Source organism: Cuculus canorus, chromosome 1, assembly GCF_017976375.1.
Source record: "Cuculus canorus isolate bCucCan1 chromosome 1, bCucCan1.pri, whole genome shotgun sequence".
Taxonomy (NCBI): Eukaryota; Metazoa; Chordata; class Aves; order Cuculiformes; family Cuculidae; genus Cuculus; species Cuculus canorus.
This window is the reverse complement of record NC_071401.1, coordinates 126,932,033-126,955,736: the sequence shown is the minus strand read 5'-3', so window position 1 is coordinate 126,955,736 and position 23,704 is coordinate 126,932,033. Positions and strand designations below refer to the sequence as shown.

Sequence of the window (23,704 nt, the reverse complement as noted above, 5' to 3'; positions counted from 1 at the left end):
CAGCCCAATTATGGACCCTGGCACACAGAAAGCTCTCCTATGTTAAATTCTTTGTTTCTTTTTCTAGGCCAATTAAAAGTCACAATCTTGTATTCCTGTGACAACCTCTGAGAAAGACAGCCTGGGCTGCCCTAGCTACGGCTTTTTCCCTATGTGGCCACAAAGGTGCTGGGATGCTGCAAGCCCTGCCTTCAGTGACCTTGTGGCATGGGTGCAAGAACCATGGCTGCAGCTCACACTGTTGAAACCAAAGTAAAAAGTTGGCAGCTCATGTGCCAGCATCAAGGCGCACAATTCCTCTTTTGTATCATCTCTGGCATCTTTTGGCCTTGAGGGCATTCCACTTCTATGCACTGATGCTGGTATCAGGAACAACCATCTCTTTTAGTGGCTCTGTGGCAGGCTACTTGGATCTAGGTCCAGCATTTACCCAGCTGCTAAGGCATAATTCCCTTCAGAGGGTGCCAAAGAGTTTGGAAGCTTCAGGATGGTGTTGTACCTCTCTTAAAGCGAGCTCTTTGGAATCACTTGCACCGTGTCAGTGTGACACAAATTGCTCAGGAAGAGGACATAAACAATATTTTACTAAAAAAGGTGCATGCCCTGAAACACTGGATGTAAACAATCGATGACTCATATGCGATAGAGCACTGATAAGAAACACAAATAACACTGTATAACAATCTGCTTAGCAGAACCAAAAAAACTTAAAAAGAGCCTGATGTTGCCAAAGTCAAAACTGAACACCAAAAATGTGTGCTATAGCCTGCTGCAGCCGCACATGTTGCAAGTAAATAAGAATGAATAGAGAATGAGGAGAGACAGAGAGAAAAGAGAGAGATAGTTTATAAGAGAGGTAGAAGAGATGAAAGATAGTCACCGCTTTCAAGGCTCCGCATGTTGTAGCATGTGTTTCTTTGTCCTATGGATCTAAGAAGATGGCAGGTGTCCACAAGGTTGCAGGTGTATGCGCAGCTATTTAAACTCTCTGCCGCTGCCTCTCACTTGGGTCAGGTCACAGATCAGGTAACAGGTTGAGACATGCACTTCAACACACCTGCTCCTGTAACTGTCCACTCTGGAGGACAGACACAGGGTCATATCTCAGAATCACCTGCTTTGAGACATTTTAACCCACACTATGCCAGGTCCGTACATATGGAGTTTAGCATCTCATAGGAAATAGTTTCACAGTGGGACAGATCTCTTATCTGTAGAAAATCCTGCAGTTTGAAGTTTATGTAGTACCAAGGATATTAACAAGATGCTGGCAGTGGTTGCAGCCATGGCATTTACCGCATGTCTTGGTGCAGCCTCAGATCACACATTTCTTGGTAGTGAGATTCTGTATCTCTCCCTGAGTCACATGGCAGCATATTTCATGTCAGACCGTGAATACAGACTTGCGTGTACTCTTTGACGTGCCCAAGGAAAAGACATTTTCTGAGCATGAGAGGTGACATGTTCCTGTACCAGTGGGAAAACCCAGTCAGAATATACAAGTAGTTGTTCTGTTTTTCTTGTCTATCCAGTTTCCTTCTGATACATCTATTATGCCAAGAGTGGCAGCTTAGCCAATAGTCTCCTCCATCAATGAAAAGTTTCCAATCAATATCTTGGCAGTACAAAATCCGTGTAGAGTGTTGACCTCATCTCTAGGGACACCATGTCCAAGATATAACTGACAATGCTAATGCCATTTACTGTACCAATACTTAAAAGTGGTATGTGGCCCCTTTTACTCCATGGGGAAGTGATCAACATTTAGAAAGTGTGCCTGGAAACCAGACCTATGTGTTGGGAATCCTGTTCCCATGTATCATAAACACCTGAAAGCTGAAATGTATCTCACTGTTGGATTGCAAATGGGAGATAGCACTCAAGATCCTGAAGGCCATTTTCTGGCACTGAAGATGTTCTGAGATAGACCTCTTTATCTCAGACATTAGTGAAAGATGCCAGACCTTCTGCAGAACCTGATGGTATCCTGAGTTTCTGTTTGGTGTGCTCCTGGTCCTCTGGGCTGAAGGCCTAGTGCTTCTGACAGTTTCTTGTTTTGAGAAATTTACTTAGAGCAAGACAAAATGGAGTTATCACCATTGTAGGGGTATTTAAACTGACAACACCCCTTTGGCACCTCAGTGCAGATTGTAAACTTTGCCTTACAATATTCACATAGGAAACATTTTAGAATAGAGCATCAACCCCGAGGTGCACACTTCATGTCATGGGATGTCATTGGGTGGCTCTTATTTCTGAAGTAGATCTGCTCTTCATTATCAAAATAAAAAGTAGGCTCTGAAATACGTGGTTATAACAATCTCACCATTCTGAACTTACAACAGGAGTTGGAAAAGAAATTCCATATGAAGGGAATTAAATCCTAGCTCAGAAAAAAAGTAGCATTAAATCTGCAGATTTCAGTGGACTAGGAATCCACTCTCTCTTTCTGTATGTGTTCACAGAAGTATGCATGTGACTAATTGTCGCTAAATGCAGCCCTCAGCAAGTACCATCTTGAATACGTGTTACCATTACCAGAAGGGAGTTCTCTTGTGTTTCACCCTTTTCCAAACAGGACTGCAATTTGATGAGCCTATCTTTGAGCTGCTGTTTCCAGTGACACAAGTACATGTACTGCTTGTAACACCATTTTGCATGCTCAGGATCTTGAAATTGTATATTTTTGGATGGATAAATCATCACACCCTAGTTAGGACTGAATCTGGCAATGCCATTCTGACTGTGCTTTTTCTAACCTCCACAGAGGAATAGTAATGTAAATTAAGTTTAAAAGGATCTCTCTGCTTTCATCTGATATGAATTACAAGACTTAACTGCTTTAAATGCTTCATTTTCGTTAATAACAGACTTGAAACCTCTCTGTTGATGCTTGCTGAATATGTGTCTGAAGAGATCATAATAAACGTCTTGTAGGGTGTCAGCAGTCCACCTTGGAGGAGGAAAAAAATAAAAAAAAACCTGCCTGTGTTCTGAATCTTACAAGGAAAAGCTTATTAATGTCAAACCTTGAACTGCAGCAAATATTAATGCTGATGCAATCCAATTATACTTTAGAAACTGAAACTGAACACAAAGCCCAAGGGGTTGAGGGTAAGAGCATCTTGCTTAGCAAGTTAGATCTACATTTTTCCCTGATGAATGAGAAACACACAATTCATGTTTCTTTCCATGGTTACAGAAATCCAGAGCAAGCGTCAGGAAAGAAAGAGAAGAAGCACAGCAAATCCAGCCTACAGCGGACTCTTGGAAACAGAGGTACTTTATCATCCACTTTTTTTTACCACAGTTCTATTTCATGTCAAAAAAAGCTTTAAATGCTTATTACAAAAGTATATATGAATGCAGAACCACACATTTACTGGTGAAGAGATATTGACGTGGAAAAGAAAGAAAAGATTTAATTTCAGTAGCTAAGCAACAGGTTTCCACCCCACAACATCAATTGCTTCAAACTAGAATTCATCTTAGTTTTAATAAAGGCCAAAAAGACTAAATTAATGTGGGAGCTAATTACTCTTTCAGCCATGCATATGGTCCCTTTAGGTCATAACTGAAGAACAGAAGCACTGTGTTGTGTTCAAACTTACATTGCTATTTCGCTTTTCCTATGTGCCAAATAATAAATGGAGAACTTTGCTTTTTTTTATTAGTGGCATTCATAAAAAAGATGTGTTGATTTAAGAATCAGTGTGCTCTGCAGGGGGTATGGAGGCCTGCGTAATAAATATAATAATGCATAATTAAAAATAGAGTACTCTGGATAATCTCTGTTGTCTGTTACACTTACATGCTGTTACATTTATGGTAGTGGCAAAATTTGGTCCTACATAATATTGTATTGTAAACCTGGTGTAAAAGCAATGTATAAATAGACAACTTTTTCTGAAATGTTTTTTTTTCCTTGTTTCTGGATTGGCATATAAGTATTTATTCAGAGTATTAAAACACCACATTTAAAGTTTAATCACAGTTTGGGGTTGCTATTTGAACTTCATACAGCAATGAAACTTGCAGCGAGTTCTCCATTTAAGAAAGATTCCTCTGAATTCTTCAAGCCTAAAGAAAGTGATTTTTCTTTATTTAGATACAAGCGATGCAGATTTTTTGGTATGCCAATGTTTCAGATTTCTGTGTTTGTTGGCAGACAGCAAACAGATAAGTGTAAGAAACCCACCATGGTAGTCAACCTTCCTAGTGGCTTACTTGTTGTTTTTGATTACCCCCAGGCACTTGAATTCTTCAGAACTCCTCAACTTTTCTCTAGCAACTTCCTCAGAGCAAATACCAATGTCAATACATCCAGTATTTAACACAGTAGGAAGCTTAGCCTTGCTAGCATTACATTTGTGGTCTTTTTTTGTTGTGATGAGTTTATTACAATGCTTGCAGCAGCATTTTGTGGCTGTAGTCTGATTGGTTTTTGTGAGAAACTCATTTACCATGGAGCACTGATGAAGGAAGTGGTAGAAAAGATCTGTTGCATCCTTAGTTCATACTTCTCATTATATCTGTTCTCAAAAGCATATCCTGAAGTGAAAGATGGCAAGGAGAAGGAAATGTCTGTGAGAGTCCTGTGGCTGATGAGCTGTGTCCTCATTAGGAGTTGTCGTTAAGTACTGACCATGGGGAATGCCGTTCAAGTAAAATGGAGGCAGATGTTTTTTCTCTGATCAATTAGCTGCTCAGATTGATTTGCTAATCAGTGAGTTGAGGTATTTTGTGGCATTTGAGGCATTTTGGTGCAGTTTAATTTATGGTTAGTCTACTGAATGATCTTTAATTCATGATTGTTTAAATTGAAATTGCATATAAATTAGACTTTTTATTTGCCAACGCCCCTCAAAACGGCAGGAGCTCAGCATCTGCAGTAGTGATGGTAACTTACTTGATTACAGAAATGTGATCACAGTCTTATCTTCACTTGACTGTTCTGCATTTCCTTTCAAAGCTTTTTTCTTAAAAAAAAAAGTATGCCATTCTATCCCCCTCCCCGCTTTGTAGCTTACTTTTTTGTTTTCGTTTGGGGTTTTTTGCATTGGTTAAGTTTCAGGCTGCGTATTTTTTGAAGGAAGAAACATAAATTCAAAATTCATTAACAGTCTGGCATGCACCTGCGTATGAAAGAACAGTTTACTCACCACAGAATAAATCATTTATTAGCAAAACCCCTTTAATTTTCCTCCAAGCAGAGTCTAACATCTGATGGAGGAAAATGGTACTATTTTCAGTCCTGCTGTACAAGTATTGGAAGCCTCAGAGAAACAATTAGGAGTTATATAGACTGTTAATGAAGGTGGGTTTGCTATTGACCAATACCTTTTGCCATCAAAAGCAAGTTGGTTATGAGCTACATTAAATTAGTTAAACGTCTCAATCAGGTTTCCAGAGGTCTGTAACTTTGCATCTTTAGTGACCTCAGGAGACTGAAATCACTACCAGTACACATTAACTCCTGAAAGAGAAATATTTGCTTAGGCCCTAATCCATAGTTTGCCGATGAAATACTTTCCTACAAACTGTAGGCAAGTCGCACAGAAGGTAGTGATGCTTTTCTGCAGGTGGGAAAACCCATTATCATTTCTATATTGAAAGAAAGATGTCATCACGCAGCAACAATTTATCACACAATTTTTTCTTTATGTTGTTTGTCTGTTAGATTTGGAGTTACTCTTGCTGTTGCTTTGCTCTCACCAACCTCTGGAATATATCCTGGAACTTAATGGCTATATATATAGCAGAGGAGCAGATTTAGACTAGTCATAGGGAGGAATTTCTTCACAATGAGGGTGGTGAGGCACTGGCACAGGTTGCCCAGGGAAGCTGTGGCTGCCCTATCTGTGGAGGTGTTCAAGGCCAGGTTGGATGGGGCCTGTAGCTGCCTGATCTAGTGAGAGGTGTCCCTGCCCATGGCAGGAAGTGTGGAATTTGATGATTTTTAAGGTCCCTTCCAACTCAAACCATTCTGTGAGTCTATGATTCTGACTCAGTCAATAAAATTTGCATTTCTGTCTTGTTAATAAAAAAGTAATGCACATCAAAGTGTTCTGATGAAGAATTGTTGGAAAGGTAAATAATGAACTGTTTGTATGACTGTCTGAGGGGTTACCAATGAATATTTGAAGTCACAGAAATGGATTCTGGATAGCTAGTTGTGTATGAGGGCAGCTCATGGAGATTGTTAGTATGAAATGGTAAGAGACAACCAGAGCACTTTTCAATGACACTGGTTGGTTTCTTTTCCCTTGTAGCGGAAACGTCTTGCATCAAATTATTTGAATAATCCCTTGTTCCTTTCAACAAGAGGTAAGCATATTTTAAGATGAATACACTACTATTCTAATGACATGTTAAATATTTATTAGTAGGATTTCATATTAATTACTGCTAGGGTACCATAGGGCATTACTTTGTGTACTTTTAGTGTGCAGTGAAAATAGATGGTTTTCCTGCAAAAACAGTTGAAGGAGAATGTTAAAGGTCAAAACTGTGGAGAAACAGATCCAAAGTTTCTGCAGTCAGTGGAAAATCCTCTCTCTAGTATTGTAAGCACCATGTGGAGAGAGGATTGACTGAAGAAGGCAGTGTTGGCATCCCTAAGTGCTTAAAAATATATAATGAAAAATTGGGTTTTAAAAAGTAATTATTATTTTGGGCTTTTCATTTGCCTCTTTTCATCAGTTTTAAAAACTACTGTCCATCCTCAAGTGCTAGAATTTACCATACCTTATGCTTTAAAAACAGCAGCTCAAAAAACAGAGATTTTTCCCCACTTCAAGTGCAGGAGCCATAAATCTAGATTTGACGGCCACTCTTGTATTAATAAGGACTTCAGATGCTGAAAATTTCATGGTAAATGCCTTAAGAATGAGCAACTCAGAAGAGCCATTTGGGAATGATGATGGTTAGATTTTGTGAAGAAGCTCACTCCAGGAAAAACATGCAATGTATAGAGAAGACAAAGAGTTCAGAGGTGGAAGATGAAACAAGGAGAACATTGAGTACAGTTTAATTATTCAGACAAGATCCATGTAGGATTTTAAGAATTTTAAGTTACATTGCTGAAGAGGAGACAAAAATGGTAAAAATATGTGATTATATCCTTGTCCGTGTTGCCTTTATAACTTAAGCTCTACTGTAGTCCATTAGAGGTAAAAGAAGACATGTCTTTTTCTAAGGCAAATATTATTTTAATGTTAGGAGCATTTACAGGGGTAATTTCAATGAAGACATGAAATTTTTCAGTGTTTGTTTGATATCCCTGTCAAGCTTCACGTTTAGTGCTTGAGGTTCACCTTTCTGGCCCTGCCTTGAATTCCTGCATCACAGGATCACCAGCTGAAATGCAGCGATGCTTCTTTCTGCCTTCAAAACTTCATGTGCTTAAGGCAGACAATTGGCTTACTTACTCTATGCCTTTAATGCATTGAGTCTCAGAGGACAAGAGAAGTTATTACACGGTAAACAGCTATGATGAGATGCCTCTTAGCAGGAACCCATGCTCATGTGAGCCCCAGTGGAAAGAGCATTATTCCTGGCTTAGTTTTATCTTCAAAATTAAAATTGTAATTTATTATTTGTCTTATCATAGCACTTGTTTTTCCTATGTACACGCATGGAAAAAAACAGAACAGAATGGCAACATTAGCAAGCTGTGCTCTTAGGCCCTCAGTGGATTTTGTTTAAGTTAGGATTTGATATCTCTGACCTTCTTTCTGCTGTACATTTCCTATTTTATTTGCAAGGAAGCAGGCAACAGAGCTCCAGTGATGCGACTGTCTCAGAGCTACTTGGAAATCAGCATTCACTCTCCTTAATTGTTAATTCCTCTTTGAGTCCAGTGTCATTTTTTTTTTTTCCAGCACCCAGAATCTGTGCTGAGATTCCGTGTATGATGGCAATTTTAAGATTGACTTCTTCATATCAGAACTTTCTACTTCTGTAGCTATATGCACCGGTTGCCATTGCGCCAGGTGCTGTGCAAGCTCTAAACTGAAGGCAGACGCTGTCCCAGACAGCATGACACTGCAGTGATGTAGTTGTCCATGTTCGGTGTATAGCTGACTGTCCCTTCTCTTTTAAAACGCTCATTAAAAAAAAAAAAAAAAATTGTCTTCAGTGTAATTTTTCATCAGCTAGAAGGCAGAAGTGGACATATTTTAAAATGCTTAAAACTTTATAATGAAAGTCAGTTGAGAAGAGAAATAAACAAACTAAAATAATCCATATGAAGTACAGGACACAACTGTCATTTCCAGAAATGCAGAAGAGAACAGTTCCTGTAAATTTTCAGCAAAATGTCAATTAATCAGTATTCGTTTATCTGAAAATGTCTTATCTGAAATGAGGTCACATCCCCTGACATGTATCATTTGTAGAAAAGACTCTTCAATTACCAAGCCCCTGTTTATCTGAACAACATTTATATCCCCTGAGTAATAGCAGTGTCATACCATAGTGGGGCTCTGTGTGTGTATTTGAGAATATGAAGTGACATTTACAGATTTTATAAGTCTGACTATTTATAGAACTCATTGCCAAAGGATGCTACAGTTGTTGGGAAAAGTATACAAGTTTAGGGAAGAAAAATATATCTAAAGATATTAAATATAAAAACAAAGATGCAAACTCCAGGTTAGGGAAGCCCATAAACTGCTAGTGTCTGGAAGGATACATCTGAGGTAGAAAAATTTACTCTGTCCTTGCCCTGTTCTTGCACTCTGTACATGAGTGGCAGCGCTGGATGCTGTTAGCAAAGAACCCCATATTTTATAGACTTTGGTCTAACTTAGGTGAAGCTCTTCCTTCATTCTTATGTTCCTCTTCTTATATGTGTGTGTGGCATGAATGTGTATGCATCTTCACATGTATGCGCACATCAGTGTATAAAAGAATGTGTAACAGCAGGAAACAAATCCTAGACTGGTCTGTATGTGAGAGATCACACTGTGGCAGCTATATTCCCATTTGTGGTCAGAGAGAGAGCTGGAGAAAGACAGAAGGACAGAAATATCAGTTTGATTTTCTCCACTTCAACGCAAAGAAGGGCCTCCCCGTTCTGAGAAGCATTAGCTTCTTAACAATCAGCTGCAAAAAATTACAACCCACTGTGTGGTTTCCATAAAGCTAGTAAAATTTTCTGGTTTTTTATTTTTGAAGCAAGGTGTGATGATTTTTCACAAATATTTTTGTGAAAGGCTTGGCCTGCTTTCCAGTGAGCTCTGATAGTTCTTGTTGTTGTCAGGCTGTGAATGCAATCACTACAGACTCAGTTCATCAGAAGGTCAGAAAATCTTGACAATTTGGATGGGAGTAATTTGATGATAAAGAGTTGGTGATAACGTAAAGCTCACTCCCACAAGTAGCTGACCATTTTGGCCAGGAATCAGCTGAAAATTTTAACATGTGTTTAACAGTAAGTCAGTGGCACTATTTTCATACTCCAAGTTAAGCGCCTGCCTGAGTGCCTTGCTGGTTTGTGGCCAGGCTGTTCATCACCCAGCAGGCTAAGATCCTTAGGAAAGATTTTTGGATTAGTGACATGCAGAGAGGAGGTCTACATGAAAGTTTTTATAATTTGAAAAAGAGTCTGTGTTTCTCATACTTTGACTTTTTAGCATCAGATCTTCAGACACAGGATTCCTGCAATGTAAATTTTTAAATCTCAACTGCTAATTCTACTGTTTGCATGCGTTTCTGCCTGTGTTAATTTTGGCAATGTCCAGATCTCTGGTGTCACAGCTTGACTAAAACTACTCCCATAGCTGAGAACTAGCATTCACTGCAGCAATGTATTTCCTACTAATCTGTTCTCTGCTTTTCTTTCATATGCTAGCAAATGAAGATCCATTCTGGAAGGTATGTCTAGCAAACTCTGTGTATTGCCAATGTCTTTCTCATCACCATGTAATTCAGTGCTTGCTTCTGGTTATTGTAGTCTCTATCAAGGTACAAAATTGTAGTATTTTCTTTGCCTTTCACACTGATTGTGTGAAACATTTTCCACTTAACTAAATCTTTGAGCCTTTAAGTTAGAATTTTAAAGAGATGAACTCTTGGGCTTTCATATGCAAGGCTTGAGTTTAATCCCTTTGTAGAATCCAATGGTTGAGAAATTCCTAGTCAGATTTGAGAGTCTAATGAAAATTTTAAGAAGAATGAATATCCATTCTAGTTTATATAGATTAGATCTCTTTACATTGAGGTTAAAATGAAGACTTTTTGAGCAGGTAATTTCTAAAGAAGAAGGATTTTTTGACAGGATTGAGTTAGAATTCAAGATATAACCCTGACTAAAACTATCATTGAACATGATAATTAATAGCCCTAAAAATGAAAATATGCTTTTGGAATTAGCAAAGGTGCAGAATTATTATTCTCCTTCTTTGCAAAGCACTAAAAAAATTTAGGATTTTTATAATGATTCATAAGCCAAGAGAGTTTCAAAATCAGTATCTCCTTTATTAAAATGCACTTAATTATACAAAGAGTAATTAATGTTGCCACCAGATTAGCATAGCAATTTTCTACATGACATTGTAACTTTGTTGATGAGTCCTAGTTCATTTTATGTATTGCTTCAGACAAAGTACTAATCAGTCTTGTTGGAGAAAGGTTGTCAGAGCAAGTCTGTACAGAGAACAATTAGTACCAGGGAGAATAGAGAGACAGAGGAGCCCCCTAGAGGAGTTTACATAAGAGGGGACATAGCAAAAGGTTGTGCTTGAGCATACTGTTTTCCTAACTGCTCTTCGACGCAATGAGCATAAAACATGGAACTGTGCTTTTTCCCCAGAAACGTTTCCTTGCTTGCTTCCTTCTGCTTTGGATTTGAAAGACAAGTGATCCACATATTGACTTTGACCCATGCTTCAAAATAGAGCTGCACATGGTGATGCATGTGTTGGAGTGACACAATATCAAAATGAAGTGAAATAATTCCTATGTCACAAGCTGGCTATATCAGTTGACTCCCTCCTGTGTTTGATTAGTTCCCTCTTATTTTTCTATCTGTTTCAATTTATCGAATTTGCTTCTGGCTCTTTTGTTTGTTCATTTGTATTTGCTGCTATCCTATACTATTATTTCTGTCTTCTTCTACAGTAGCCAGGGTGCTTTTGACAATTTGATTTTGTGTTTGAATGAGCCTGTCTGCTGCAATAGAGGCTTTGAATGCTGTATAGCAATCAATGAATTGACTTTAACCAAGTCATCCTTCTTCTTCTCTTGCAGAATGAAATCCACCATGATGAACACTGCACTGCTTGCAAGCGTGGCGTTAACTTGCAGCCATGTGGCACATGTCCCAGAGCATATCACCTCAACTGCTTGGACCCACCTCTCAAAACTGCCCCCAAGGGGGTTTGGGTCTGTCCGAAGTGCCAACAGAAGGTAAGCCACGTGGAGCATAGCATCCTAAGAAATGAAAATGGGAGAATCTTCAAATTTGTGTACCACTAAACTGATCTAACCTGTGGTCACAGGTTAGGGGACCACATTAGCTAAAGTAACACTGAGAGGCTTTTAATACAGTTTGTTGTATTTCTTTCGGGTATTTTCATTGTACTAGAGTTAGAACATACATTTAGCTTCCCTGTAATCACATCTGCTGAGATTTGTCCTGTTAAAATGTCTCTTCATTTCCTTCGTTTCCCTTCTTTACCAGAAAGCCACCAGCGTGTAGGGTTGCCAGATGAGTAATGTAAATCTTATAGATGAGGGAAACAGTGTCAGAAGAAGACACTGTTCACCAGTGGATATGAAAACTGAAAGGACAATACTTCCTTTTCTTTAAATCATGTTTATTACATGCAGTTATTGATCATAGCCCTGTCAGGAATGCTAATTTGTCTAGCTGCTATGAATAATGCTGATTGCACGAACAGGAAAACAATTACTAAAATAGTACAGTGCCACTAAATTGTAGAGTGGTGTCTTAGATTTTGTGCCTTAGTGTTCTTTGTGTTTAGCATTGAGGTCACTGCCATGTTCCCTTGGAGTGATGTCTAGGAGAAATTCTAGCAGGCAGTTGCAGAGAGCACAGCAGCCCAGGATTAGATCTGTGCAGTCATGTTTTTATATGGCCCGGCAACCTCTTTCATGTTCAGTAGACAACACTCTTGACAGTGTGGACATCTGCTGCTCAAGGGCTGAAGAATGTTTTCTGGTCATGACAACAAGAAACAGGATTTGTAAACACCTTTTAGCACTGTTTGATAGTGCTGTTCATAGAGATGTGTGAAGGAGTGAGCCCCTATAGAGACTGCTACTCAAACAATTCTCTTACTTTTCAGCTTGCAAATTCTTAGAGAAGGACTCTAGATCTTGTCCTGCAGAGCTGTGAGGCTAGAGGAAGGAAAACATTAGTGTGTGTCTTTGTGGAGTCCTAACTTTTTATTGTTTCCTGGGCTTATAGGTGTTAAAGAAAGACGACAATGTGCCATGGACTGGAACTCTGGCTATTGTTCACTCCTATGTTACTCACAAAACAGGTAGGGATTAACACAGCTATTGACAAGGTTCCCTGCTCATGACAGGCGATGCCATTTGGCTCCTTCATGGCACTAATATTAAAGTTGTAAAGCTACCAGGTATCTTGACATTATTAAGCAAAAGGCCATAAGGAGCTGTGGCTAAGAACAGCAGGTCACTTTTTCTTCCCTTTCTCTTAGTCTCCTTGCTTTGCTATATTCTCTCTTTAAGGAAGCTTAGATGGACCTCTGGGGAACTTCACTCTGTGGATGGGGCTGTTGTCAATGTGGTGCCTTCCCAAGAACAGGGCTGCTAATGGGATTTTGAGGTGGAATCATATCAGTATGGGAGGCAGAGAGACACAGTCAGGCTAGGCGGAGCCATGTAATTGGATATGTAGTACGATGCTAGGCTAGTGTCCCAGACACTACAGCAATATGAACTCCTAGTTGTTTTGGTATTATTTGATATTGCAATAATTAATAACAGATGTCATATGATATCTGTGCATTGACCGTTACTCTTTTTTTAGTTCCCTATTGCACTCTTACAATGGACGGCTTAGGGCATTAGATCATATTTGTAAAGGAGCTTTGTGAAGGTTCGGTACTGTTACAATCTGTGCTTTTCATCCACGATTGCTGAACTATTGCCATTCCAGGTGGCTGACCTGTTCTTAAATACCATTCACCTCTTTTCTTGGAGACCTCCAGGACCACATGTGGTCCAAGACTTAATCCTCATTCATCTCAAAGGTGCAGTCTAGCTTCAGGGTGTCCTGTGTGCTAGCTGTTGACGTAGACAAATGCATGCAAGCAGAAACTTCAGATTTATTTGGCTGTGGGTCATGTCAAAAGGGTAACGAGACCTGAAATTTGCCATTCAAAATACTTGCTTCTGCTTTGTGTTGTGAAGCTCAGTTTTGCTGTTGTGTCCTTTTCTCAACTTCTTAATCTTATTGTTCTGCAGTCAAAGAAGAAGAGAAACGAAAGTTATTAAAGAGAAGCAGTGAGCTGAAGAGTGAGCATAGACAGTTAGAAGAAAAAGATCGACTTCTCAACAATGCAGTGAAGGTAGGACACCTGACTGGGGACAGCTTCCTGCAGAGAGAGATATATATAAAGAATTTATACCTGATATAACTGGTATTTTGTGGCTAGAAAATTATTTATGCTCCCACACTACGGATGTTCAAGTATGAGTATATTTCTCTCTGAGGAAAAACACATGGATTTCCTTTAGTCACAAAAGCAACTGCTTTGGCAGGCTGAGGAGAAATCACCCGAATTCCTGTTGCACATACAAAAAGCCTCCAAAATAGCTGTGGCTGCTTTCTTGTTGTGTCATATACAGCTCTGATCTACACAGTGGCTTTAAGGGACTTCCATTCTCCATGTGAAAAATTCAGTCACAAGCATGTCCTCCAGTGGCAGATGCTTGTCCATTAGCTCAAAACTCTTGAGTTTAGGTAGAAATAATAATCTTTATCTGTCTCAGAGGCTAAATGTTATAACAACCTCTCCACAACTGGAAAAGGATTCACAATCATTTTCTCTGAGAACTCATTTAAAAGCTAAATATTGGCTGGAGATGTCTCCAACACACATACCATGCTATGAGGACCAGTCTCTGGCAGTAAGGAAAGGAATGGGCTGAGTTCAAAGCCATAATTCCTGTCCTTCATGGGTGAAGGAGTTTACTTGGGGCTACGTCACCTCAGGCCAACACTTAAGGGCTAGCCGTTATCCTGCACGGTAGTCTCAATTAATGTTTGAAACTTCCTTACCCTGGAAAAATCAAAGTGGCAGCTGCAAGAGTGACTGGTCACTAGTTCTTTTACCACTGCAGTTATCCAGAGGAGGCATGTTAAAATATTTATTACATTCAAAATAGAACGGGAGGAAAAGCAATAACTTATTAAAAGACATCATAGTGGGGAATATTCCCTGTAAGAGTGCGTAGCCACCATCAGCACTAATGGATACATATATATGTATGAAGAAGTGACTCTGGGGTACAGAATATCTTTAGTAGGCAGGAGAGTGCAGTGGGATGAGGTGTTTGAAAAACGAAAATAATTTGTGGATGCAGTACGCTATCTGATATATGCCGATGTTGTCAAAATCAGTAAGATTTCTAGAATCAGGTTCTTTCAGTGGGCAACACTGTCTAATTTAAATGGTAATATCAGCTGGTGATTGTATTTATTGGAGATATCTCCACTTGAAAGGAGAAAAGCAATTAAAGGTGTTCAGCACAGAGCAATTTAATTTCTGACATTTACCTTAACAGACATTTACATTACAGAGCACACTTTTATACACACCACAAGTGGAATGGCATTGTTTGGTGAAAACAGAACATGATTTATCCTTCATCTGACGTTTCACCGGTCTAAACCAACCTCTGAGTAGCTCCATGTGGTTGCTTTTCAGACAACTTGACTTTCAAATGAGCATTTCTCGCTTCCCCAGGACTGGAGGCTGCCCGCCCCCCCCCCCCCTCCCCCAGGCAGTCTAGACCATAGCTAAAGAAGAGCAATCTGCAAACAAGTAACCAACTTTGTCATACCTCTGGGCCCCCTGGAAGACAGAAAACAGGAGATTTCGGATATTAGAGAGGCCACCATCCCTTTCTATCTAGTAGACAGGCTTGGGTTTTTCGTTGTCACATAGTCCCTCACAGACCAGTTGACAGTGTGAAGGACGAGATGTTAACTGCAGCAGCACAGAGTTCAGAAGGGAAAGTAGAATTACTGATTCTTCCCTGTCTCTTCTTGGAGCAGAGAAGGTGTTTAAAAGACATTGCACTTAGTGACAAGGTTTAATGGTGGCTTGGCAGTGTTAGGTTTATGGTTGGACTTGAAGATCTTAAAGATCTTTTCCAGCCTAGATGATTCTATAGGAGAGATTTGGGATGCATTTGGCTCATGTTGTCATACTCACTTTCTTATAGGTTTGTATGAAGCATTTCAAGTGATTGTGGGATACAGTTTGGCCACCCTATGGGAAAAAAACTTCTTTGTGACTGCAGTGGTGTAATGTTAGTGGCTTTGATCACGTTTTCTGCCAGAAAGATACTGGCATCATGTTTAGAGAGATCAACTTATCTTCACAATACTGACTCCCTATAATTTTTGGCGCATGCAAAACTCATCATGTTGAGCTATATCCCTCAGGCATGTATCAGTGCCATTTGGTAAGATTTAGAGACCTCACTGGTGGCTTTGGTACTTTCCAGTAACACAGTTATCACAATCCCATACCAATTATCTCTTTGGAGCAGAGAAGGCATTTCTGCTGGGCTGTCTGCAGGATTGGGTTGGAAATGTCCTATGAATGCATTTGGTCTGGGATGAATATTGTTACCTCGACAGCTGCTGCAGCGTATGCAGCACTGCTGATTACTCCATTCGTTAAGCTGTGGTTTTGCTATCCCCAAAGGAGAATATACTTCTTTTCAGCAGGACGTGCACTCAAGACACAAAAGGATGTTTGGAGAGATGTTTGACACCAATTTGAATGTATCCTCAGTCTTTCCTTCTCTCTCCCCTTCTCTTTATTTGACAGAAATGCTTAGAGCTAAAAACCAGTCTGTTGGCCCAGCAGAAAGGAACTCAGTCGTCGCTGGAACGTCTCAAAACCCTCATTAGACTGATACAAAACGAGCAGATGATTCAGGTTACCATGACGACCACCACCACCTCCTCCCTGCTAACTGTCCCCTGGATCAAACCCTCCTCTGCCTCTGCTGCCATGCACAAAGCCTTGCAGCAATCACAGGGTAACAACTGACAGAGCCGGCTGCGAGAGAGCAAAGGAAGGAGGGGAAAAAAACTTTATACACTTGCGCAGAGGAGAGATTAAACTGAAACAAAGGAGAGAAGGAACAATCTCAGTTTTGATACGCATAGAAACTTGCAAACCAATCAGTCCAGTTTGTAGGTCACTGTGGCAGCAGGTTCCCACGGAGCGGGTTGTGCTGCAGTTTTGTATTTGCCGAGACCTTCAGTGCTCATGAGATTTTTTTTTTGTTATGTTGGCCTTAATGTATTTATGACTAAGGATGAAGGAGAGAAGTATGGCCGATAAGAAGTGAGATATCCTTCTGTGGGGGGCAGACAGTTTTCCAGTTCTGCTTTAAGGGGAAAATTTTCAATGCAAAGAGTTAGTGAGCTAGTAGAGAAGTAGTTGGGCTGAAAGCTATTTGTGGGAGGGAAGTTGGTGAGATAACCAGAAACTGAATTACTTAGGACTCGACATGGATTATTATCAGAGGAACAAAGTTGGCCCCGTTGATTCAGGTGACCTGGAGATGGGGCCATTTTGACCAGGACGGTGTCATGGACACTCAAAGAGCCTTCGAAACAAAATATCCTTTTTTTTTCAGTATTATTAGAGTTGAGAATTGCAGATATTTAAATAAAGAAACTGTATGAAGTTAGCGTTTCTAGTAAAATATTGAAGTATTTTCATGCTGATGCTTCTGTATATGCGTTCCGAAGTATTTAAAAAAGTATGACTGTAAAACTCCTTACTTTTTTGCAGGTCCTTTTTACTTATTTTGCTATTGGTGTATTTTTCTCATGGAGTTTTTGTGCAAGATTTAGCATAAACCATAATAGTCGATATCTTTGGCAGGTTGGGTTTTGTTTTGTAAAGAGATTATTTTAGAAGTTTTCTTTTTTGTTAATTTTGGAATTTTGTTTTTAAAGAAAAAAAGCAAATAAATATTCTGGTTTTGGTTTCTTGCCAGTACAGATAATATGCCAAAAAGATAACTTTACATTTTTGTACTGCAATTTTATTGTTAAAAATACGTAATGTGATTATTATTATTATTAATTATTATTATTATTACATTGAGGTTTTTTCTTTTTTGCTGAAATGGTACAGGAGAAAAAAAACTGCCTCAAGGGGTTGTTTCTCATACTGGATAATATCAAGACTTCTAGGGGAGGGACAGGCCATGGAAAATTTTAGGGTTTTGTTTGGTTTTTTTTTTTTTTTAGAAAGTTGATTCCTTTTTAAGATTTTTGTTGGATTTTAGCACATTTGGGAAGCATTTAGCATTAGCCTGAGAAAATCCCAGTGCGCCTGCTTGTTTCACTCACTAGTCTTCCTGATACTGCAAGGGTCCGCCGTCTGTAGGCCACAGGTCCCCCATCACCCTGCGTCCTGCCCGGGAAGGTAGTGATGGGCACCCCGGTTTTCTCAACATCACACACTCACACACTAGATGCCATCATCTCTGTCGTTTATGAGTTCTCCGTCGATTAGCACAACTGGTACTTAAAGGAAAGCAAGAAGCCACCAGAGCATGACACAAGGCTAGTCTCTCACATCAACATATCACATGGTGCCGAATATCTTTTTTTGTTAAATACAAAAAAAAAAAAAACCCAACACGAGGGACTGGCTTTTCCCATCACCCATCACTAGGCAGCACATGGTCCCTTCAACCATTTTCACAACTCCGGGAGAAACTGTGCAGTACTATACAAATCTATTTTAATACACAACACTCGGTTGAACAAGATTTTTATATTCTTTTATTGATGAACAAAGTGAAGTAAGTAAAACACAATTGTTATACATTGGTTATTGTATGCCAATTATGCATTCTAATGTGGCTTGCAGTGTAAATGTTTTCAGGTTTAATGATTTTTTTTCCTTCTCAGACAAAAAAAAAGGAAAAGTGTGGAAGGGTGAATATGTGAAGAATTTCTGAAGAAGCGTCTTGGACTGTTAAAAGTAGTTATTTTAAAAAGGGGACTGTCCAGTGGATAGTGTGCATAGAAAAAAAAAAAAGTGTTTGTCTTAAATATGCCAATGTAGTTTTACTTCTTTATGATGCATTAAACTTGATTGACAATTTAAAGGTGTTGTCCTTCTTGTTGTATCCACTGCTAAGGGGTAGCAGCATGGCAGAGCCTGCAGAGCCTGCTGCAGTGACCTGTTCCTTGGCACAGCTCTGAGTGGTGAAAGTGAAGGGTGCTGATTTCTCCACTGCTGTCTTCAATTTTCAGGTTTAAACAATGCCAGAATTACTACAATACTTTCTACTTCCACTTTTCCAGAAGGATGGCCTCCGCGTTGAAGTCGTTGTGTCTCTCAGGCAGGGGCATCTTGTGCTCTTCCTTTCTTGGCTTCCCACCTCTTGGAATAATTTGCCTTCCCACTCTTCCCCATATCGGTTTGCGGAGATGTTGGCAGTGTCTCACGTCTCACTTTTGCATCTCTCATGGGTTTTCACCAGGATTTAAACGCTGCAGTGGGCTTGGCCCAAACTGAGACAAATTGAGTCAGCTCAGGAGCAAGCATGGGCTTCTGAGATGGAAAAGAAAGGGTTACCACATGGTTACATGATGCTGTACCTCAGCCCCGCTGACTGTGTGTGCTCCATACATCCTTTGTGCATGCTGCTGGCAGTACGGTCTTTGCTTATGGCAGGTTACTGGTGAGAGACTTGCTGCAGATGGAAGACATGCTGCTGGCTGCAGCGGATCTGTGGGCAGACCTGTGGGCTTTGGTATCAGACCCGCACTTTTAAGTGCTCTTCATATTGTATGGTGGGCCCATTTTATTAAGTTGTTTATAGCTCACTGTGTAAGTCTAGTAATTAAAGAATGAAAGATAGGTCCCTTGCAGGAAGTCATCTGGTTTCTGGCTGGTGGAAGAGTTAGAAATCAGCAATAAAATGAACCAAATGAAAGCAAGACAGTGTTACAGCTGCATAAAACCCACCACAGTGGCTAATGCTTATGCAGAGCAGAAGCAGGGTTGTTTTCTTTTTTTTTTTTTTTTGCCAGCGGTTGGGGGAAAGGGTATTTTTTATTTGGTTGGGGGCAGGGGTTGTTGCTTTGTCTTCACTTCCTGACAGTGTCAGCTTTTAATTTCTGGCTGCAATTAGCATGGGGAGCTCAGCACTCCATCCTTGCTTCCCCCACAGCTAGGCTGCCCCCTCCTCCCTCCTGACCTCTGCTATGGGAAGGGCACCCTGATTTTTCCTAACATTGCTTCAAATTTTAGAAGACACTTCTCCCCCAAACCAGCAAACCCAGAAATCAGATTTCATCATCATCCTTCTCCCACCACCCTAACCTATAAACTCAGTGCTGTGCTAATGGACAGGAGCCAATTTCAGAGCTCTGCATGTTGCCTTAATAATTAATGCACTTGCAAGGGAGTGTAGGCTTATGCTAGCCTTTAATCTTCTATAGTAATTTAAATTAAGGTTTTGGTGGAGATTTGTAGGAGCCACCATAACCTCTGTGCTCCTTGCTGCAACACCAGGCATTGTCTTTGAAAAGAATCAGGAGCTGCAGGGTTCCAAGCCTCCCTTCCTAAGTGAAAGTTATTTTTACAGCTATGCCAGACTTCACAGCTTTAGAGTTCTTTATTTTAACATGACAGACTGTTTTCTGTGCACAGGACCTTTTCACATGCCATTAGTTATCTCGCAGAGGAGCTGCTCTGCAAATAGCCATTCGAATGAAGTGTGTTGTCTCCAAGCCTGTCAGTTTTATATTTGCACCTCTTCAAATGTAATTTCGCCTCCTCTTACTTCTCTCACTGTCTTTCCTTCTTCAGAAATGAGAGGAAAAAGAGCTTTTCTGTCTATTGGGAAGTAACATGGGGTGATGCCAGCCCTTCCCAGTGAGCGGTATGAGGAACACTGGCATGGCTTAGTTGTGTTAGGAACTCAGTTGTTTTTGGGCTTTGTGTTTTTAGAGGGACAAACCACAATGGATCCACTATAGCCTAAAGGCTCAAAAATCACGAACCAAAGTCAAGGCCACTCAGGTTTTTATACAGTTCATGTTCACTGGCAACAATTTTTGCATGATGGATTTAACGGCAGCATGAGTCTGGCTGTGGCTTCTCTTCTGTAAACATCGATATAAGGATGACGGCACAAACTCTACAATAGCTGTATTAGAAGTTTATTCTACATGCAAACATAGCAATCGCATGCTGGTTTCTTAGTAGTTTGATGGCCTATTAGCAACACTTAAACTTTTAGAAGAATGCATTATAAACCCTTGCGTACTTTTTGTTCTGTGTTCTGCAGGTCCTCTGTAGTTGAAAAGAGAGACATTACACTGAAATGAGCAGCAACAGCCACATCAGATAAAGCTGCACTCACTTTAATCAGGTTTTGCCAGTTGCAGCTTATTGTGCTTAGAAAAATGAAGTCGGGCTTCTGAGATCAATCACTAGCGACTGACTGGTGCAAACAGTAAATGCCAGACTCCACTTCTGTAAGCCACTTTTAAGTCTGCCATGGTGAATATCATTAAAGCAAAAGGGGTTTTTTTCACTCCTTTAAAAAAGGAAACAAAAAATTAAGTTGTCATGATAGAAAAAAATACTACAAAGCGTACATAGGCATATAGAGATTCTAGCCAGGGAGAAGGAAAAAAAAAAGATGCCATTGCTCTTTGAAGTTGTTTGCATTTGTACTGGCAGATTGTGGATGACTTTTGTGCTGTTTAAATGCAGCAGAAATGCTACACTCCAACCTTTGATTATCTGCCTCACTTGTTAAGCAGTTACCACAGAAATTTTAATTCACTTTTGCACTTCATCTTCTTGCTGAGCTGCAGTAATAAATAGCTTTTTCCCACGACATCCCTGCTGGAAACAGCTGACCATCAGTCCAGTTGCTGTTGACAAAGCAGTCTTCCAGTAGCCGAGATGTAAACTTCACCATGAATATCTTGGTGCTTGTGCTTTGTCTGTTCTATGTGAGAATGATGCTATTTTCTTGCAGATGTGTACTCCTGCCCCCTACTATGGTTGTGGCTAGACTGCAGTGCAGAACAGCTCCCATGATTGCAGCTCTCCGTTGTCTGCCGGGGAGGAGGACCAGCCTGGCGAGCAGGTGGTCTGGCTCACTCATTGCACTCTTGAACTCCAGCATGCTTACGACTCTCTCAGGGAGCCAGAGGCAAATGTAAGGAAAGCCCAGGGTGCCAAACAAGAATCATGGCTAAGGCATTGCCCTGAAAATGAGAGTAATGCTAGGTTCATTATTTTCCATTTGAGGAGGCGTGAAACAATAATGTAATGAATGAACCCAATATCTCTTTAAAAATTACATCTACACACACACCACCACTCCCCCACCGCTATACACACACTATTCTCATTTTCCAAAGTGAGGAAGTTTGCTTCAGCAGCAGGAGGGAGAAAGAGATGAACACAGCCCATGGAAGGGACTTTGTGTCCCTGCACACTGGTGAGCAAAACCCCAAGATGGGGAGCCCTTCTTCCTCAGTAGCCAAACACAGGGAACCCCTAAGGTACCACAGGAGTTGAGAGATCTTGAAAAAAATCCAAACTCTGCTCTCTGTTGTCCAGGGCATCTCTTCATCCTGCTGCCAATGTGCTCTACTTTAATGAAACCCAGGACTGTGGCTTAAGCTGTATCGGCTGAAAAAGGAAGGGTTGTGTCATTGTTGGATGTGGACATGACCAGTCTTCACCCTAATAGTCTTTTGTATCCCTTCACAGCAGCCCTTTCTGGTTGTCTTCGTCTGCTTCTTGGGGCCACTTCTGCTTTGTTTGGCCATGAAAATGTTATTGCTTTGTCTTATTTAAAAACCCAAGGAAAACTAAGAAGGGATAGCATTAGAAGTAAATGAACGAAGCAGCAAACTGAGGAAAATGAAATGCCTGTGTGGACATTATGTTATTGTTTTAAGTACACTTGCATATCAGGAATTTTCTAATGGTTTGAAGTTACACCATAAAAATATACATGTTGAGCCACTGACTATATGCTACATTCTTCCCATCTTCCTGGATTACTTCATGACTGCAAAAAATATACATGTCCCACCCACATAGTTCACTTCCTCTGGGGTTGCCACTTGGATCATCGCAGCATCATTCCTGGGTCCCATTCTTAGAGTGTGGAGGAGGTTGATGGTGCATCATTTCTAGCTGCAGACTTGCCAGAGGAAACTAAATATCCAGCTTCACTGCGGCTTGAGAGGTTCCTTCTCATGGGACTGAACACCCAATGGGCAACAGATGACGTCGCACATCCCTGCTGCCAGATGAAGGGTGGGCTCCATGGCTGTGCTGGATGGTAGCTGCCAAAAAGAGAGCTGCATTAGGGAACATCAGCATGAGGCTCAGCAGCTCGGGAGCTAATTCCTGTGCTATGCCGCTGCTAAGCACTGCTAAGCCATCACAGTGAAAGCTTCTCCTCACATCAGTATGTTTGTGCTTTACCTGTGATGGCTCATCTGTTTTATCTGGTTTCCCTTAAGCTTATGGCTAGATAAGGGACCACTTAATGCCTTCCCAGCTGATGCTTTGAACATATTTTAGAAGAGCTCCCAACAAGTTTATATCTCTACACGCCTTTTTTCTTTTTTAAAGATCTACCTTGCCCATGGCTTTGAATGCTACCAAGGATCTCAATGTAATGCTGACCATACGAAGTCCCTGGTTCCCTGATTTACTTGCCCATCCCATCCTCTTCCTAACAAACTAAAATTCCTATCATGCTTCAAAAGAATAAAATTTGTCTGTGATTAAAGCAGAAGTGTTGAGCTGGGAAGGGAGAGTATGACATATCCCTTCTTCCTCATGAACATAGATGGAACTGGCAGTAGCTCCATCACCATCACCTATGGGAATGGTTTGCTCAGATATAGAGTCATAAAATCATAGAATCATTAGGTGTGAAAAGACCTTAGAGATCATCAACTCCCACCGTCATGAAGCCCCTTTAGCTGTATTCAGCGGTGGGGCTCGTTCGTCTGACCCTGCTCGGCTCTGGGAGGCTTCAGCCTGATGGCTGATTCTAATAAATTGGACTTGGCAGTGTTATGTTTAACTTAATGATCTTAAAGGTCTTTTCCATCCTAAATGATTCTATGATATTCTATTACCTCTCCCCTGCGTCCTGGACATTCAGGGCTGCCACGAGGCTGCCTTGCACAGGGGTAACCAAGGCACTGGGGCCAGAAGGGTGCTTTGTTTGAGGCAATGTTGTTCTGGCTTTGTATTTCTGACCTGTTTCACTTAACTGGGCTCAAATCGGAGCCAGAAGGCAAGCCTTGGCAATGCCCAACGCCTGCTGGGCAGCTGCTGGCTCCTGCCCTGCCCATGTAGCACTGGAGCAGTAACTAAACACTGCAGCCTAATAAGAATTGAAAGGCACATGTAAAGGCCTTAGACATGAAATAATAATG

General features: G+C 40.5%; 1 protein-coding gene across 5 annotated transcripts in view; it reads left to right on the top strand.

Annotated features, from left to right (window-relative positions):
* The window catches only part of PHF21B (PHD finger protein 21B), a 168,050-nt gene extending 149,314 nt beyond the window's left edge, over positions 1-18,736 (top strand). For 4 of the 5 annotated variants that reach the window (XM_054056292.1, XM_054056296.1, XM_054056293.1 and 1 more), the window contains 5 exons: positions 3,203-3,279; positions 11,254-11,412; positions 12,437-12,512; positions 13,462-13,565; positions 16,062-18,736. In XM_054056292.1, coding sequence (XP_053912267.1) covers positions 3,203-3,279; positions 11,254-11,412; positions 12,437-12,512; positions 13,462-13,565; positions 16,062-16,286 — 641 coding nt within the window. In that variant the 3' untranslated portion in view covers positions 16,287-18,736. Of the gene's footprint in view, positions 1-3,202; positions 3,280-6,272; positions 6,328-9,856; positions 9,880-11,253; positions 11,413-12,436; positions 12,513-13,461; positions 13,566-16,061 lie in introns of all 5 variants that reach the window. The other variant, XM_054056297.1, reaches the window with a different exon arrangement.
* The last annotated feature ends 4,968 nt before the right edge of the window (positions 18,737-23,704 follow it).